At 34.7% G+C, this 18311-nt stretch overlaps 1 protein-coding gene across 1 annotated transcript; it reads left to right on the top strand.

Annotated features, from left to right (window-relative positions):
• The first annotated feature begins 1068 nt into the window (after window positions 1-1068).
• LOC125659742 (BCL2/adenovirus E1B 19 kDa protein-interacting protein 3-like) lies at window positions 1069-16338 on the top strand. The gene is made up of 5 exons (XM_048891506.2): window positions 1069-1229; window positions 8245-8401; window positions 9425-9529; window positions 10745-10882; window positions 12272-16338. The coding sequence occupies exons 1-5, from the start codon at window positions 1196-1198 to the stop codon at window positions 12318-12320; spliced, it is 483 nt and encodes a 160-aa protein (XP_048747463.2). The 5' UTR covers window positions 1069-1195; the 3' UTR covers window positions 12321-16338.
• The last annotated feature ends 1973 nt before the right edge of the window (window positions 16339-18311 follow it).

Raw genomic sequence — 18311 nt, 5'->3', positions numbered from 1 at the left:
CTAGGGGGATAGGAAAGACCGAATATAAATAACCCCCTCGTTTCCACAGAAATTACCCTTGACCCACTGGGGGCCGCATGCATGGTGGTAGACTTGCTCAAGTCTCTATGTTTAATAATCATTGCTCTCTTTAATACTTTTATTAATGCCAAACATAGTCTATGTTAGGGGTGAATCAATATATCGATATATCGAAATGTACCGGTAAACGCCTACGATACGGTGTTTCGACGATACGATACGATATAATGTCGGGTTTAGAAATAGCCCTTTTAATAGTCGGGATCGAAGTTCATAATTTAAAAATGGCTTCTAACAGGAACACGATTCCTCAGACTTTAATACCCGCTTTTACATTGTGACATCAGAGATTCCTCAGACTTTAATACCCGCATTAACATTGTGACACATCAGAGATTCCTCAGACTTTAATACCCGCTTTAACATTGTGACACATCGGAGATTTCTCAGACTTTGATCCCCGCTTTTACATTGTGACATTGGAGTTTCCTCAGAATTTAATTGTCATTGTTTGTTTTGTTATGAAATAAAAGATATTAAAAACCACTTCAATTTTTTTTAAAATTTTGATATTTTACTTCAGAAAATGCTTAACTACATTGTATATCCAATATATCGGATATCGCATCAGAAAATATTGTATCGTATCGTATCGGAAAATCTTGAGCAATGCACACCACTAGTCTATGTTTGGTGACATTAAGTATGGTAGAGAGCAGATATTTAGACTTCTGAAACACAGAAAAATTTGAACGGAATGATAAAGTAATAAAAACAACATAGAGACTTTCAAGAGCAAGTCTAGCATGGTGGGCCTTAGACCCCTTGCTTTACATTGTGTACACTTCATTTTCTCTCTTGGCTACGCATCTCAATGATTTGAAATTAAATTTTATTGAATGGACATTATGATGCTGATTAAATTATAAACCGGGAATATAGAAACGAATAGAGATTTACTAAAGTTTTTTTTTCTTTTTTTTTTTTAATTCAAGCACTGGGTTATCTTTCTTTCTTTCTTTTTTTTTCACCTCACAGAGGCGCTGTAAAAGTCACATGGTTCCCCTGATGACGTAGAAGTAAATAGAACCAAAATATCAACAAAGTGTCGTGACAGCTTGCACAATATAGACTGAACTGCGCCATCAATTAAACGTCTCTCGAGACAGAGGAAATGGCGACTATTTCCAAACAAGAAGAATTTCAGGGTAAGTAGAAAGAAAGCAGTCGGAGTTTTCCATATACACGTGATGTAAACATTTCGGAGCAGGTGCCCGCGTATTGTCTTCATTCATTGTAATGGTCTGCGCAGCCATTTCATTTATCAAAGTGGGTTAGTGTACGTTTTATGGGTGAAAGTTATGTTACTGTTATTAATTACTTCGTTGTGTAAGCTGGAGTTGGCATATTTTTATTGTAAAGATCCTTGTGAATATATATGCATGGTTTGTTTGAATGAAGGTAATATATAAAACAGTGAAATCGTCATAAACTGATAGATTACTACTGAAACATTCATGCTCACAGACTAAGATTTGAAGTGATGCACATGAAAGAACTTTAAAAAAAAAATCCTGCTCAGAAGAACTTATAATGTACAATATGCACTTCTCTAGAATATTCCTATAAATTACACATTGACCTAATTATGAAATACCAATTTAGGTCACACTGGTCAGTATAGATATTTATATTTCCTGGATATTTATAGTAATATACTGTGTTACAAATTACACATATATTATTCTGATTGATTGAGGTCATAAAGAAAACATATAGGACCCAATACTATATCAAGTACATGGCAGGGCCGAGGCCTGAAGTATTTTAGGGGGGAGGGGGGTGGAGACATATTATACAACATACTGTATAACAAATTTCTCCCTGACTTTAATATTGGAGTGTTAGATAAAATGGGAGCTGATATAGTATAGCTAAAAGAATGAAAATTCTCTGACTATTGTTTGTATATATTCCTGTTTAATGTCAAGGTACATTTAAATTGCTGAGTGTTTGTGCAGAGCTTGACTGCATCGCATACTAACACTTTTAGCAGAAAATATGAGTCAGCTTATCTGTTCTGTAGTATGACAGACCTAGCCTTGTCCAAGGCCACTGAAACAATTCCGTGTTGTATAAGGTGAAGGTTGATGGATTAATATCTGGCACTAGTGCTTTGTTTTAACAGTATCAAGATAGCTACACTATGTACAAGACAGATCATCAGACGGGTACATCTCTCTTTCCAAAGCCCTGCTATCAGATCACCAGGCAGACAGGGGTACATTTCCCTCTCTCAAGCCTTGCGATCAGCTAGGTCATCAGATGGGGTTACGTTTCCCCCTCCCAAGCCATTGCCATCAGATAAAAATGTATATAAACTATATATAAATATATGTAGGTACCGGAACCATTACAATGTTGGAAATGGGATATTGTGTATATTTATATCCCCCTCCCTTAAACCAGTCCTCACTTCAACCCTGCCCATCAATCCCTTTCCAAGGGGACAAACACATCAGATTCATCATTCAAGATTGATTCGCAGGACGGTCAACCTTGGTTATTCAAGAAAGAAGAAATACTTGCAATGCTCAAACATCTTGGATGTTGTGCAGTGTATTTAGACTGATTATTAAACATAGAGACTTGAGCAAGTCTACAGTGTATTATATGCAATGAATAATCCATCTCAATGAATAGGATGCAAAGCACATGTATACAAGTTTAAATGTAAGCAAAATATATATGAAAACACCAAACTTCTAACTGTACTGTTTACAGAAGGACTCAACTACAATTTAAGGCACCTACACTGTAAAAGTAGCTACAGCATTCTTTCACATTAGATGCCCAGGGTTTATTTCATCTCAATTAAATCTAACAAATTCTGAATTATTTTACGCTGTAGTCAAATGGGTAACAATATTCTGATCTTTTATACCACTTCAAATGTAATCACAAATGATTGATGACTGTTCATGAATTATCATTGTAACATTGATAGATTATGTTTACATTATAGTAATTAAGTCATTGCCCTTTGTAAATTAAACATGTAAAATTAAAGCATGTTTTTCCTTAGACGGTTGAGCATTTGTTTTGTTAAGTGCCATTGTCCAGCTATAATGATTAATCAGTTCAAAGATTTCATCCAAAAATCTTCACTGAATTTAACTTTTAATTTTGAGATTTTAGGTCCATTAAATAAAGGCATGTTTTAAAATTGCAATGCCAATTTTTGATTTTTCTCAGATCCCCACCAACTTGGGCAGTTTCTCACATATATCAAGCCTCGAAGATGGTTAAGTTTTAATAGATGATTTAATTTTGATCAATTACAACAGGAGAGTATGATGGAGCATTGGTAGTCCGTAATTATATACATGGGTCCATGTTCTAGCCCTTCTGTTGTCGTAACTTTTCAGTAACCTTTGTATGTGATTATTGGAAAATCCTATAAATTTCATAATTGATCATCAGATGCAATCAGAAGTCCATTAAATTTGATTAAATCAATATCAATATTAAATATTCATTTCAAAAAATCTTTAACGTATTCTCCATCCCATTTCAAAAATACATGAGCATGATGCTTTACGCATTAACATTTATTATTTTTGTCATCAGAATGCGTGAAAAAGTCTTATTCACTGCCAGGGACTTTATCTGACTCCAGTTTTGTGTTTAGATAACAAATTTGAGTTCTATACATCGTATATGTATGTATTGAATTTGTCACTTCTTAATGTTATACATATATGTAATATAGTTGTCCCTTAAAATTCCTATTTGTTATGTTACACATACCGTATTCATCCTATTGAACATTCCAGACACATGGAAAATTGGAAAAGAGGAATGGTTATTCAGTACTTTGTGTTGAAAATTTTCCAGTGAAATGTAGAAATGTTTAAATTAAATGAACATTGAATTTCAAATGAGTGATGTTATACTTTTCTTTACAATGATAATTAATGCAATGCAAATATTCATTTCCTATTTCAAATCATCAAAACAACATAATGAATACACAAAGATATAGAAGCTAGCTAATACTGGGGTATTAGGTAAGTCGCACTGTATCTAAATAAGGGTTCTTAAGTCTTGAGAGTCCCAAGGGTTCTTATAGGGGTATAGTTGTGCTCAATAGGATGAATATGGGAATCAAACCAATAATCATTTATTACATGTACAAGCACTATCAATAATTGGAATCATGGGGGTGGGGGGATATGTTGTGTTAGTGACAGGCAATCGGTTATTTGTGATAAATTAATGGTAACATTTTTACAGTGTGCAATGTTACTGCAGTATGGTTTCTTTACAAATACTTACTCTAGATATTAGACTTGGACAGTGACATCAAAATAAAATCATGAAGCAAAGCCAGCAGGGAAAACACTGTCTAAATTGAAAATGACATGTTGGATGAAGCGGGTTCGCATAAAACTAAAATTTTAACATTTATCGGCCCTCACTGCTAGTCTGTGAATAGTACAAGCAATTTTTGGCAAATTTTATTGTGCTTTAGTGTTCTTATTTCAAGACTTTGATGAATTGAAAATTCCCTATGCTGTTCTTGCTTGGCACTTCTTGATTTGATGTTTGCTGCCAGCCTTCAAGTTACAGCTGCATAGTAGACAAATTAAAGTACATTGAAAATGTCTAACTTTAATCAGGCATGGTAAAGTGATGTATTTGCAGGGATAATTGGGTGATCTCTACTGAAATGTAGTATGGAGGGAGGGGAAGCTACATTACTTTTCATAACATACGTGTCAAATGCTGCTTTCTATTGACTTCAGTCATGTTGATTTAAAACAGACCATATGTTCTGTTGTGAAAGATTTTGAACAGGGGTCTACCTTTCCCTCCCCACCCTCCTCCTCATTATCCTCATGCCCACTTTTCTCTTCTTTCCTCCCTCTTTTCCTCAGACTTCCTCCATTCAAATTAAACATGTACACTGGTATTAAATATGACACTTGATTCAGGATGTAAATGTAACTGAATTTGTCTCTGTTAATTGCACAAAGTACTTCACAGTGTCATGGTGAAAAATTGATAACGGAAATGCATTGCATGGTAGTGATTAGCTACAATGATGTAGCCCTATCCGATTTGTTTTTTATTCTGACATTTTCAGGATAGGTCTCCCAAAAAAAAATCAGAGAGGGCTACATTATTGCAGCTAGGTAGTGATGTGTCAAATACAATATAACAGGATAAGAGAGAGAGAGAGAGAGAGAGAGAGAGAGAGAGAGAGAGAGAGAGAGAGAGAGAGAGAGAGATGTGTAAAGGGAGGACAAATTTCAACTGATGGACAGAAGTTATGAGGACAGAATTGCACTATTAGTACAAAAGAAATGTCCTCACAATTATGTCCTCATAAATGTGACCTACAGCAAGTGAAAGATGTAGATACAAAATATTAGCTGAATGAGGACAAGTGGTGTGAGGACATATGTCCTTATTAATAGTCTCTCTCAATTTTTTTTTTCGTAATTCGAAAAAGAGTATTAGATAAACTTTTTTAGGTATCCCTATAGCTATACCTAACATATAGTACTTTTTTGCCTTTTGAATAATATATGTGTGTATTCTCTTCTACACATTGTGAGGACGTCCTCATTTAGTAGGTTTGGTTGGCAAGAGAGACAGAGAGAGAGAGAGACTAATCCTTGAGAACAGTCTGGAGTTTGTAAGCCCTGGCCAGCCCATTCCTTTATTACACACTGTAAAATAATTTCACTTCAATGATTTCAATGACTGCAGTTTATTAAATAGATCTATGCATTGCTAGTTTTTACAGTGCAAAGCTATAGTGCTTACATCATGATATTGTGTGTTCTGTTGATTACAGTGCACAGCTAGTGCCTACATCATAATATTGTGTGTTCTGTTGATTACAGTGTACAGCTAGTGCTTACATCATAGTGTTGTGTGTTCTGTTGATCATGCATACTCATTTGATACATGCATGCATGTCAAGATGATACTGTTCATTGACTCAAACTTACATCTGTATAATGAGGTTGCTAGTAATATTTTGCTATTATAATTACTAACAAGAGTTCCTACGTCTGTGCCTCTAAGGAGGAGGGGGATTAAAGCTAAATGATCACTCCATTTCCGGGTAGGGGGAATTAATATCATGATCTAAAACTGACAGCTATATTGCAAATAGACGTGTTACCTTTTCCGAAGATTCAAATGTATGCAATGAAAGGATATAATTTGAAGCTGACCCACACAATGTTTGTGATTTATATATCATAATCATGTAGTTTTGATGTGTAAATTAAATGACTTCACAGAAAACTACTAATTAGTGTCAGCCCTGTTTAGATGTATGACTTACTACAGTTTTGGAACATATATGCTATTAATACCACTAGTCTAACTAAATGTTTTGACGGTTTATAGGTATGTATGTTCAAGGGTTAATGAAAGTAACCAGGTCACGATATATGTCTCTGGCATTTACCTTTATTGCCCGCAGTGTCCATAGCCGAGGTCAAGCATTAACACATACTTGTTGCGCGTAAAAAAAAAAATCTCTTATCTAAATAGATTCTTTATATTTGTGATTCTTTATCTCTGAAATGTATCTAAAGATTGTACATTTTGTATTGGAAAAAAAAGTATTTATTGGGGTTATAATGCTCTGAAACTGATACAATTATCAACTATTTAATAACAGGAATCTGATTATTAAAACATTCTAAAGATTTGTCAAATAAAATACAAGGAATTTTTTCAAATTTGGTACAAAGGCATTAAAAAAAATGGAAGTTTTTTGTGCAGCTGTGAAATATATATATATAGGTGGGTCAGCTTACAGAAAACAAACAGATGTTTTGGTGTTACCTATGACACAAGTATCACCTGATGATCTATAACATGAATTAGTTCAGGTGGGTTAAAGGGTAGGACCTTGAAGGCGTAGTCCTCAGTGTGTCAGGTAAACACTGGTACGGAATATTCTCACCTCTACATGTACATGTACATATTGTAATCTGTTAAAAGTTAATAAATGGAACCTGGCCTCATGAACAGAAACTGCATGAGAATAGGCTTAGAAGTCTAAATTTTAAATCCAGCTAACTTTTGAAATAATTTTCATAAACAAATAAAATTTTCAGTATATGTTTGCATTTGAATTTTTTTTTCATGAATCTGCAGTTTTTTTTAAAAACATCTGTGCTATAGAAATCATAAGATATTTAAGTAATCAAAAATTTTACCTAATAAAGTATATATTCTCAGTTTATGGTCTTGGGGCCAGGTCTAGAAGCAAATTTTCACTTTGAAATAGCCACCTTATATTAAGGTGATGATTATAGACTCTGTTTTATACTATCATACTTGTCCCCCCACCCCACCCCACCCCATCATGAATTATTTATATTTTTACTTGGATGATGTGCATCATAGAGAAATTTTACATTTTAAATACAGTATATTGTATTAAGATCGAGATTTTGGTAAGTGAATTGATATTAGGGAAGATCTCAATATTTATTAACTGTGAACATAGAAGTTTGACATGTAGTTCTTAATTGTAACAGTTCTAATTTAATGAGAGTATTGGGAGTCCATGGTCAGTAGTTGCATAAAAAAAACCTGTTGACAGTTGTGTTTTCTGTTGCATGGAAAACCCCCAGAAACTTGCATGTAGAAAACATTAGCTGTGCATGTATACATAATATGTTACATTCTGTCAGTCTTACAAAATGACAACCTTACAACTCTTGGTAGTCTTTTTTTTAAAGATATCTGAAGAAAACTTATACAATTGCGCTGAATAAGCAATGTTCATTATTAAACAGTTTGGAATTATTTGATGATCGAGGTACATGTGCATAATCATATTATACAAATTTTTGCCAGTGTATATGTACTTGATTTGGTGAATTTCACGTTAACGCAGGTCCTGCCCAGGCTATAATTTTGTAATGGAGAATGCAGACATTAAAAGCTCAGATAATTCATAATATTACACATAATGTGTAGTTTTTTGGCTGAATGTCCTGAAGCGAGGAAAATGAGTATCCAAAGTCCCTAGTAAGAGACTATTTAAAGCTGTTGAGCGTGGGTGGGTGGGGACTGTCTGTTGAGCATGGGTGGGTGAGGGCTGTACCAGTCCTGCTAGCACAGCTCTGGGTGATACTTGTAAGCTTTGGGAAATTAATTATAAACAATATATTCCTGTTGTAGATTCGTGGGTGGATCTGGAATCCAGTAGTCAGTCCACTGGTACACTCCATTCTATCCACGATGGAAACTCGGAGGTGGAGAAGTTGTTGATCGAGGCTCAGAAAGAATCACGGACCCCTTCCCGAGCCAACAGCAAGGAATCTTCTGCTCAAGGAAGGTAGAACTACCCCTTGAGCTCCTCAACCTTCCTCTACCCTCCTCCTACCCAAAATGTTTTGTTATGACAGGAAATTTAATTTTGTTTTAAGTAAACTGATAAATACATGTACATGTAATATACATGTAGATCAATTTTCTCCCCTTTCATTTCGTGTGACATGGCTGTATTATGTATCTCCTCTTCCAGGGGATGATCTACTGTTTCTGTCTGTCAGTCTGTCTGTCACAAAATTTTATGAACGGTTCTCCTCCTGTATGGCTAATTGTTGGATAGACTTAAAATGTTGTACAATGCTTCATTGCCATTTGTAGATGTTCATATTGTTGTGACAGGAAGATCCAATTATTATCCTAAAAAAGAGGGGTGGAGGATGTAAAATAGCTTGTGAACACTTCTCCTCCTAAATAGCATATAGGATAGACACGAAACTTTGTACAATACTTCATTGCCATTTACAGATGTGCATATTGTCAGGACAGAATGATTCAATTTTTTTCCTAAAAGTTGTAGTGGATCTAAGAGGGATGGAGAATGTAAAATAGCTTGTGAACACTTCTCCTATATGGCTTATTGGATAGCCTTGAAATGTTGTACAAAACTTACATTACATTATCATTTAATGATGTTCACACTTTTCTGACCAGGGATCTGACATTTTCCTACAGTTTACAGTGGATCAAAGAGAAATGTTGTATAGTTTATTTTTCATGTCCATGCAAGGGTATGTTCACTTTCCTACTGATACTGCAGCATAACAGTCATTATTTTTATAAAATATACAACAATGACATTGGTCACATCAATGTTGAATATTGTCTCCATCTTTTTTCTCAATGCACAAAGTACCATTCATAATGTCCATGTTCCTGCTTATGCTTTCTTCTCCATACCATGCAATACATTAAGGGGAGGAGGTTATAATTTGGAGCACTTTCAGTTTTGGGAGGTGTCCTGTCCTCTAACTTCCCGATGATAGTTAAATACTGATGGAGAATTTAAAAGTTCCCCCTGTCCTTGTAGCCCGAAGAGTCCTCACAGTCCAAACAATGAACTTCAGGAGTCCAGGGACCCCGGAACAGAATGGATATGGGACTGGTCAAGTCGGCCAGAGGCTAATCCTCCTATGTAAGTAAAAAAAAATATAATGGATATGTAGTTTATTGAACTTTGTAAGTAAATAAAGTATAATGGACACATTGAGATTACTGATAGTCCCGGGACAGAGAGTACATTACATGTAATATGGCCTGTTTCGTTGGAGACCAGTCCACCTCGCTGTAAAATACATGTACTGTGGTCCACTTCATGTGAGACCAATATCCCTGACAGATTTGAATATCGTTATATACATATGAAAATGATCAAATGATCTCAGTAACAGTGTTGGCTAGCATTTACAACATGTGATTAGGGTAAAGGCTCTGGTGCAGCTACTTGTGCTTAACATGTCAGGCAGGTAGAGGGACATACAATGTTGATTTGATTATGGTAGTAGACAGCCCAAATTTTCGGTGAAGTTTTTGCATGTTGGTAAGACCTCCAAGAGAGCGGATTTCAATTACTTGCTTTACAATATGTCTCTCATAATAATATACATATATATGTACTGTAAATCTAAAAAATAAAAAAAATTACAATAGTTGCTGAAAGATGTGACAAGCTTTATTTTTATGCCTCCATAATTGGAAATTTTGGGTGTATATAGTTTTTGGTCTGTCTCTCTGTCTGTGAAAGCTTTAACCCTTGCCATAAGTTTTGAATGGATGTCATTAAAGCTTTCGTATTTCATATGTGTTACTCCTTGTGGTAATACCTTTCTTTTGGTACCTATTACAAAATCTTTTTACTTCGTGACCTTTACCTTGTGGTCTGACCTACTTTTGAATTTTTTAATAAGTTTTAAGTGGTCAGTGATAGGGCTCTTATATTTCACATTGTGTTATCCTTGTGACAAGGTCTTTCTTCAAGTAGCAAATTGCTTGACCTCATGACCTTGGGATTTGACCTACTTTTGAAAAACTTTAACCTTGGCCATAACTTTTGAACAGTTAGTGCTATGGCTTTCATATTTCACCTGTGTTATCCTTGTGACAAGACATTTCTTTTGGGTACCAAAGTTTTTGACCTCGTGGCCTTGACCTTGGGCATTGACCTATTTTTGCAAAATTTGACCTATGGCCATTATCAATTTTGCTGCCATACTTGGGGGCATCAGTGTTTTACAAACGCACCTTGTTTGACTTTAGAATCACTAGTACTGGGTTTGAAAAACATTTGTTTGGAGAGGGGAGGGAGGGGGGAGATGGATATTCTAAACACAAACATCTTTTACTCATGCAGAGAATGGAAGGAGCGATTTAAGCGGCCAGTAACCAGTGTGAGGAACACCCGAGTCATGAAGAACACCTTCTTCTCCTTGGAAAATTTGCCATACATTGTATGCAGTTCAACAATAGCCTTTATCAGTGGGGCTGCCATGTAAGCTGTTACTTCTAGATGTTAAACTTGTTGGGAAAATTCCCCCAAGTATATACAGAGAGCCACAGATATAAAGAAGTCGGAACTGTCAGAACCAAAACTGGCAGCAATATTTTCAAAAAATCAACTGAGGATTAATAACTTCTGATTTCTATCTATTTTTTGCTATAATTTTGCTACATGTATGCTATAACCTGTTGCTAGGTTTAATATGAAAAACCATGATTTCCAAAAACTGACTTAAAATGTTGTACATATACATACATGTATACTACAGAAGAAATCTATTCTTACAAATGATTGCCAGGGTGTCCTCATGTCACTCAAATCTTCTCGTAGTCAGCAGAGATCACATATATAGTACTGGCCTGGTGATTTCAGTGTCCAGCTGTCTTAACATAAGTAAATATATGCCTGAATTTTTGGCTATTTTAAAACATATAAACATTGCCATTCTGGGGTACCAATTGTATGTACATGTTAGTAGCTTTCAATTTACCTTAAAAATTGATTTGAGATAAACCAGCTTTGCTGGTTTGTAAATGCTTTGAAATATGTTATGATTTTTAAAAAATATTTTCATAGAGTCACTTAAAGTTGAACTTTTCTCTTCAAAAATATGATTTGATGTCTGAATAATATTTGCTTCATAATCAAAAATCACTGCATTTGATATATTGGTAATCATATAGATGATTGTGTCGGTCCCAAGCATATTTATACAGTATCAATTATTTATATTGGTAACGATACATTTATGCCCAATTCTATGTTATTTTAAAATATGCATCAGTGTTTTATGATTCTGATGTATATGTTAACTGAAGAAATGTGTTTTGTGTTTCAGTATTTGGACTAGTGTCCTTATGCTTATAGTTGTATGCACATGAAAATTCTATTTTGCAACATTCTATCAATATGCATACATCAAATAGGTTTAAACACTTGCATTTTGGTTTTTAACATATGAAATAAAGTATTCAAGAAAATCGTTAAGTATAATTTTCTCATTACGAAAATGTTCGTATAACTTGATGAAAATATTTTTAACTTAAGATGGACGTGCAGTGTTACTTTGCAGAAAACTTACCCATTTGAAAATATAAGCTGTACTGAGTAAATATAAATTATAAGTAAAATGTTTTAAAGAGGGCTTATCTTGAGCACAGGTCAGAAAAGTGTTGGTGGAATTTTTTGATTGGGTCTGTTTTTGGCCTATATAGCACTTTGTTTAGAATCTTAGAAATTTTTTAATCTGAATATTGGATGTTGTCAGTGTTAGTCACTATGTTAAAAAGGTCAAGGTCATGGCTAAAAGTTGTGTGTTATATGAGTGTGGGAGGGGAATTCTGATTTTAGTAAAGTTGTGTTTATTTCTTTGTCTTGTAGGATGTTTCTTATAATGAGAAGACTCGGCAGTAACAAGTTAACCATCTAGTCTTCACCGATAACAAAATCTATGACGGATACACCTGACACCACACAGTTCACAGACAGGCACGAGGCACTGTGACAGAGCGACTCCTTACCTCTCTGTCATGTGTCAAATCAGCAGATTTTTGTTTAAAAGATGCCACAGTTACATATGTCACATTTGTCATATTATCAGTTAATCAGACTTTTTCTTGGCGTTAATTTAGATATAACTTCACAATGATTGAAATCCCATAACAGTTAATTTACTGGGGTTTTAGTTTTCCCATAACTCGGGCCGTAACTACGAAACCACATTTGTGGTTTAAAAGTTTTGTGAACTCTGTGCAGCTGCAGTTAAAGATAATTTTCAAGGTAGAATGTGTAAGAGTTGATGTAAACTATATTTTGTTTGTACTGAAGTCATTTTCCTATGAAAACTTTATGCAGAATGCTGTAATATATCAAATTACATTTCGGAAGAAACTCAGTTCAGCCAGCCACAGATTTTAATGATGAGTCAAAGTAACTCACCACATTTCATTTTAATTTACCCACTTATGTAGATCAGTAATCCTATCCCCCATCCAAGCTGTTCAAAACATGTATAATAATGAACTTTTTATTTGTTGGTTTGATCATATTGTGATGATTTTGCACAAAAGATGTGCTTGAGGAATTTTCGAAACCTTTTTTTTTTTTCTGTTGTAAGTTTTTACTGATTTTTAATTTGAAATTGCATAAATATTACTGTCTAATAATTTTTCTATTGAAATGTGCAAATTATATATACTTTGTACTTTCAAAGAAAATTGTTTAAACCAACAAAAGAGCACATACAGTGTTTTAGAGATTTCATTCGGATTTTTTCTCCAGCATATTTCTGAATGAATTAGGTGTATGAATTTTTTTGACAATTTTGTAAATGTATTTTGTCCAATAACTTTTTACTATGGAACATATTGAATCTTGCCCCCCCCCCCCCCCCCCCCCCCCCCCCCCCCCCGTTAGTATTTAATGTACTTTCAAAAACCTACTATGTACATGTAAGTTGAAATCTGTGGATGTGTACAATACAGTAACTTGATGTGGAGTTACATGTTTAATGTGAAATATTTATTGTTTTATTTATTGTATTTTCAAGAAAGTTGTCTCAAACTTTGGGATTCACCCCACACCAAGAGGGAATCTGGTCCACAGAATGTGCATTGTAGTGCTATCATTGCATAATAGTTAGCTCTTTCATTTTCTTGAGATTCTGAGACCATCTTGAAATATTTTATTGATGTACGTGCTTCTTTCTTATCTGCCACTTGTAAGTCCATGTATACACACGTCATGTTTATATTCATTTATGTAGATTATTAAACTAAGTTGTAGCCAATTAGAATGCAGGGTTTGAAGAAGAAAAAACACGATAGATTGGTGATCAGTGACACGTTATATTGAAATATTCACTGTGACATTACATGTTTTCTCAGTAGTAACACTAGGTTGTTTCAATGTATTTTATTTCTGGATAAAGGCAATGACCTTTGAACTAAAGTCATGGAAACCTGTATATTACAGAATAGGAATGTAACGTTGGTTCTGATAATGCCTCCATGAAATAAACAACCTAGATATGTATTCCACACTTTAAATACAGAATTGCACATGTCACCAATGAATTGAAGTGATCTTTTCATTGTGAGTAGTGAAAAAAAGTTTGAAAAAGTAATATCATAATATTGATTAGTTTATTTTGATTGAATTTATGCTAGGAACTGCAGTGGAATCATGAAGGCAGAGTTTATTTCGATAAATAATAATATAGTTCCCCCTCCCCCCCCCCCCCCCAAAAAAAAAAACTTCAGTGGTCCTATACTCTGCTTTACTGTCATATTTGGGCACAACTTAATGGTTTGTTGTTTTTTTTCATGTAGAATTATTTCAATTTTATGTGGTATCACCCACTTTTTTGTGCTTCACTGTGTGTCAGAAAATTACCTTTCTCTGCATTTTGTGATTTTTTTTTACTGAATGTAGTGATAGGTGCTTACTTTGAATACTGTGACCAAAAGAAAAAAGTATTAATTTCCTCTCTATCGACTTACAGCTTAAATTAGTGCTAATTTTTCTTTCTTTGTATTATGTTTTTGATGCTTCAAAATCTCATTGTCACCCAAAACCCCCAAACAAATGTGATGTATAAGGCTAAGATTGTAACCCGAGTGCATTCAGTTACTATTACAGCACATTTCTTATGTGGTTGAGTTATTGTAATAAGTATATGTGTCGATACTTTATAGCATTATATGTGTACATAACATGTATATATAGTATTCAATATTATAAACGTAATTGCTCTAATTTCTACGCACAATTCATTTTCTCCAAGTAGTGTAGATGTGCAAGATATTGCTTCTGATCTTTGCATAGAAAATGGATTATAACTTCTCTGCCTACTGATAAGCAGGGCAAATTTGTATAGAGCTCTTTTCATCATAAGTCATGTAAAATGGACAATTTTCTCAGAGTTCTGGAAAATTTTTAAGTCAAAATGTATCTTTTTAAGAAGAAAAAAAATGCAGAACTTATGAGCCAAACTTGTTTGGATATAAGTTATTGCCCTTGTTGGTTGCAATAATTCAGATTTCTTGCCATAATTTTCCAGTGGGTATAAAATCTTAAAACTTGTATCATATAATGTAATCATATTGGAATGAGTTTGCTCCAACTGTTCATGACAAAATTCATGTAGAGAAACAGCATATATCAGCATTGTAGAAATCAGAAATCGTTAGAGGACATTGTAAAAGTTTGACGATTTTTCTCGTATGATAAGGATTGAATGTTGAATTGTTTTGAGAAGTGTTTTGTGCAGTATATATCAGTACTGTGAGAATTGTTGGAACAGCATCATATTATACATGTACCTCTGTACAATTTATCTTAGACAAGTAGTCTCCCTTACATATGGTTACAAATTGTGATTGATCTCTTATTGTACAGTGATTGTAATTCTGCTGTTTACTCTAATTTGTGTGCATACAGTTTGATTATAAAGTTGTGCAACTTTTTAAATGGCAGAACATATCTTTTAAATGGCAAAACCTTAGTTTTTTAGAAATGGAAGTACATGTCCCAAGTTTTGAATTTTTCATAGGTACAGATTGGGGTGGGGGTGGGGAGATAAAGTTTAATAAGAACGTACTATTAGGATGAAATTGGTAGCCAAATGCTGGAAGTTTACAGTTCATCTTGCACTTGGACCACTGACATTAAGACATTCCAGTGTGTTTATTTGTAGACAAGGCAGATTTCTAATGAATGTTTTATTATCAACTCTAATAGTAAAAAGCATCATTGGTTTTCTACTGGTCATTAAATCCTTGTGTTATCAAAATATCCTGCCTTGTAGGTCAAAAGCTAGATCCAAACCTGGCTTTTTTTCACAAAATTCTTCATACATATTTCAATGCCATCTCCAAAATATTCCTTTTTAATTATGACAATTTTACAAATTATTTCCTAGTCACTTGTTTAATCAAAATTAATTGTTCTCTTTTTTCAGCCACACTGTAAATGTGAAATGACCATTATAATGTTGTATTCTCAGTTCATGTCCAGCATATCATTACATGTTCATGTACTGTTTGGGTTTCTATGTGAAGAGGGATGACATCACATGCTGATCATACCTGTATACCATACAATTATGCATGTATATAAATGTTTACAGTATGCTTTTTCCTGGTTTACAAGGTTGTCATTACTCGACGAGTGTAACAACGAAAGTACAATTCGGAACAACAAAAAAACTGCATCAGGTGTAGAATTATTATTTTATAAGTTTTAGTAGAACTCGAGGTTTGGTCAACTAAACATGATTTTGAATATGCACACAAGAAAAAGAAGCTCAAATTTGACATCTGCTTTTAATTTATTGTCAATATTTACCTGCTTTTCAGAGTATGATTTTGTTTTTGATCTTTGCAAGATAAGACACAGATCATGTTCAGTATTTAGTGCAATTACATTAAAATGGATTTGGTGTTTTCTGAGTTTGTTTTTGTTATGCTTCAATCTCTCTCTCTCTCTTCTCACCAGAGCCAGCATTTTCAATCAAAGTTTGTTCACTGTCTGTCATGTGTAAACTTTCCATGATTAAGCCTCGTCTCAAGAACACTTGCTGAGCCAGTTTCAACCAAACTTACCAAAACGTATCTTGAGGTAAAAGGGATTTAATCAAATAAAGGATTTTATCTCCTTCTAATGGCAGATATTTTTTTGAAAGTGAAATTAGGGTGGAGTGTTTAAGATTCTACTCCAGAACAAACGGCAAGTCAGGAAAGCCAAAACTTGTATGAAAAATTACTTTTATAATGATTCAAGTTTCTTATAATTGTTGGCCCTGGGTCCGCAATAGGAGATAAAAGTTTTATATATGAATTTATGAAGAAATTCTTCTGTAATCAGAATTCTTCCCAAGAACCTAAAGGTTGCAATTTATCAGATTTATATGCAAGCCTCGTGTATAGATTCCAGTTTGTTCTCGTCATTATCCATGGGACCACACTGATCGGTGCTTCAAACTTTACAGAGGAATATGTAAGAAATTTCCTTGTATAATCACAACGGTAAATTATTTCAAATTGATATGCAAGCATCCTCATGTAATTTAGATTTTGAAGGTGTTTTTTTTTTATCTGTGGCAAAAAGGTTAAATGATATGAAGTGTAGTAGTTATGGCTAAATGCACCATGGATATTGGTCTGGGTAGCTCAGTGGTTAGAACACCTGACAAGTAATGCAGGGGTCCTGAGTTCGGTTCCTGGTCAAGCCAAAGATTTTCTCCTCTCTCCTATACTACATTTGGTGCCGTTGACCACCCCTGGACTTGCAGGTGAAACTCCTGCCGGGGGCAAAAAGAATCTGGGTTGTGTGTCTTTGAGAGCGAACACAAATTAAGGAGGGAGGAATGTAGTAATTGGGGCCATACACATCTTGGATATAGGCCTGGGTATGTCAGTGGTTAGAGCACCTGATTAGTAATGCTAGGGTCCTGGGTTCGATTCCCAGTCCAGTCAAAGATGTTCTCCTATATACTACAGAAGTAAAGGGGAGTAATCTTGGAGATTGTGACAATTAGCTGTTGGTAGTGAATGGATGTCCTTGAGATCGTGATTGACCTTCGTACCACAGACTTGGAACATTGAGTGGGTTTAATGATTTTGCAATCATCTGAACCACTTATCAAGAGGCCATTGGTGTTTCAAGAACACATCTTTCTATTTGATAAACTTGCCAAGAGAAAACAATGATCAGATGTTATAATGACTACCCAACTCATTACATCGAAGGAAGCATCTTTGCCAGGCCCATCAAAATCTTATATGTATACTGATCTATACAAACATTTTAGAACATTCATTTTCTCCTCAAATTGCTGTACATCATCAGTCCAACAGACATAACAAAACAACAAACAAGAGATGTTTATCAAACACATGCCCCTCCCCCTCTCAGTATACAGCACTAAACACTGAGTAATTATGGAAGTTGGCTCCTCAGCTTTTGAGTACAACTATGGCAGTCCGGTGGTTTCAATTGCCAGTGGCCAGATAGCTCAGTTGGGAAAGCACCTAACTAGGGATTCAGGGGGTCTAGGTTCAAATCCCAGTCTGATGCATTTTCTCCCTTCCTCCTACATGTACATGCAGACAGCCCCTGAAACTGACAGGTGATAATTAATGCCTGCCTGGGGATAAAGATCCTGGGTTGATATCTTCAAGAGTGTTAAGACCTTTAAGGAGGAGGGAATGTGGCAGTCAGATGATTTCGATCACTGTCGGCCTGATAACACAGTTGGTAGAGAACCTGACTGAAGATTCAGGGGGCCCCGGGTTCGAAGGCTGGTCTAATTTAATGCATTATCTCCCTTCCTGTTACATACCCAAGATGTTCAGACTATGTAGGTGTTAGTTCAATACTCATTAAATCAGCTCAAATATATTACACACTTGTTACTTAG

This window comes from Ostrea edulis, chromosome 9 (genome assembly GCF_947568905.1).
Source record: "Ostrea edulis chromosome 9, xbOstEdul1.1, whole genome shotgun sequence".
Classification (NCBI taxonomy): Eukaryota; Metazoa; Mollusca; class Bivalvia; order Ostreida; family Ostreidae; genus Ostrea; species Ostrea edulis.
Note: the sequence above shows the minus strand (reverse complement) of the source record. Positions and strands in the feature narration are given on the sequence as shown.

What these genes read in the sequence shown, in the direction of transcription:
- LOC125659742 (XM_048891506.2), top strand. Translation starts at nt 1,196, where the DNA reads ATGGCGACTATTTCCAAACAAGAAGAATTTCAGG. An exon ending in CAAACAAGAAGAATTTCAGG is followed by an intron (nt 1,230 to 8,244) that starts GTAAGTAGAAAG and finishes TTCCTGTTGTAG; the next exon opens with ATTCGTGGGTGGATCTGGAA. An exon ending in GAATCTTCTGCTCAAGGAAG is followed by an intron (nt 8,402 to 9,424) that starts GTAGAACTACCC and finishes CTGTCCTTGTAG; the next exon opens with CCCGAAGAGTCCTCACAGTC.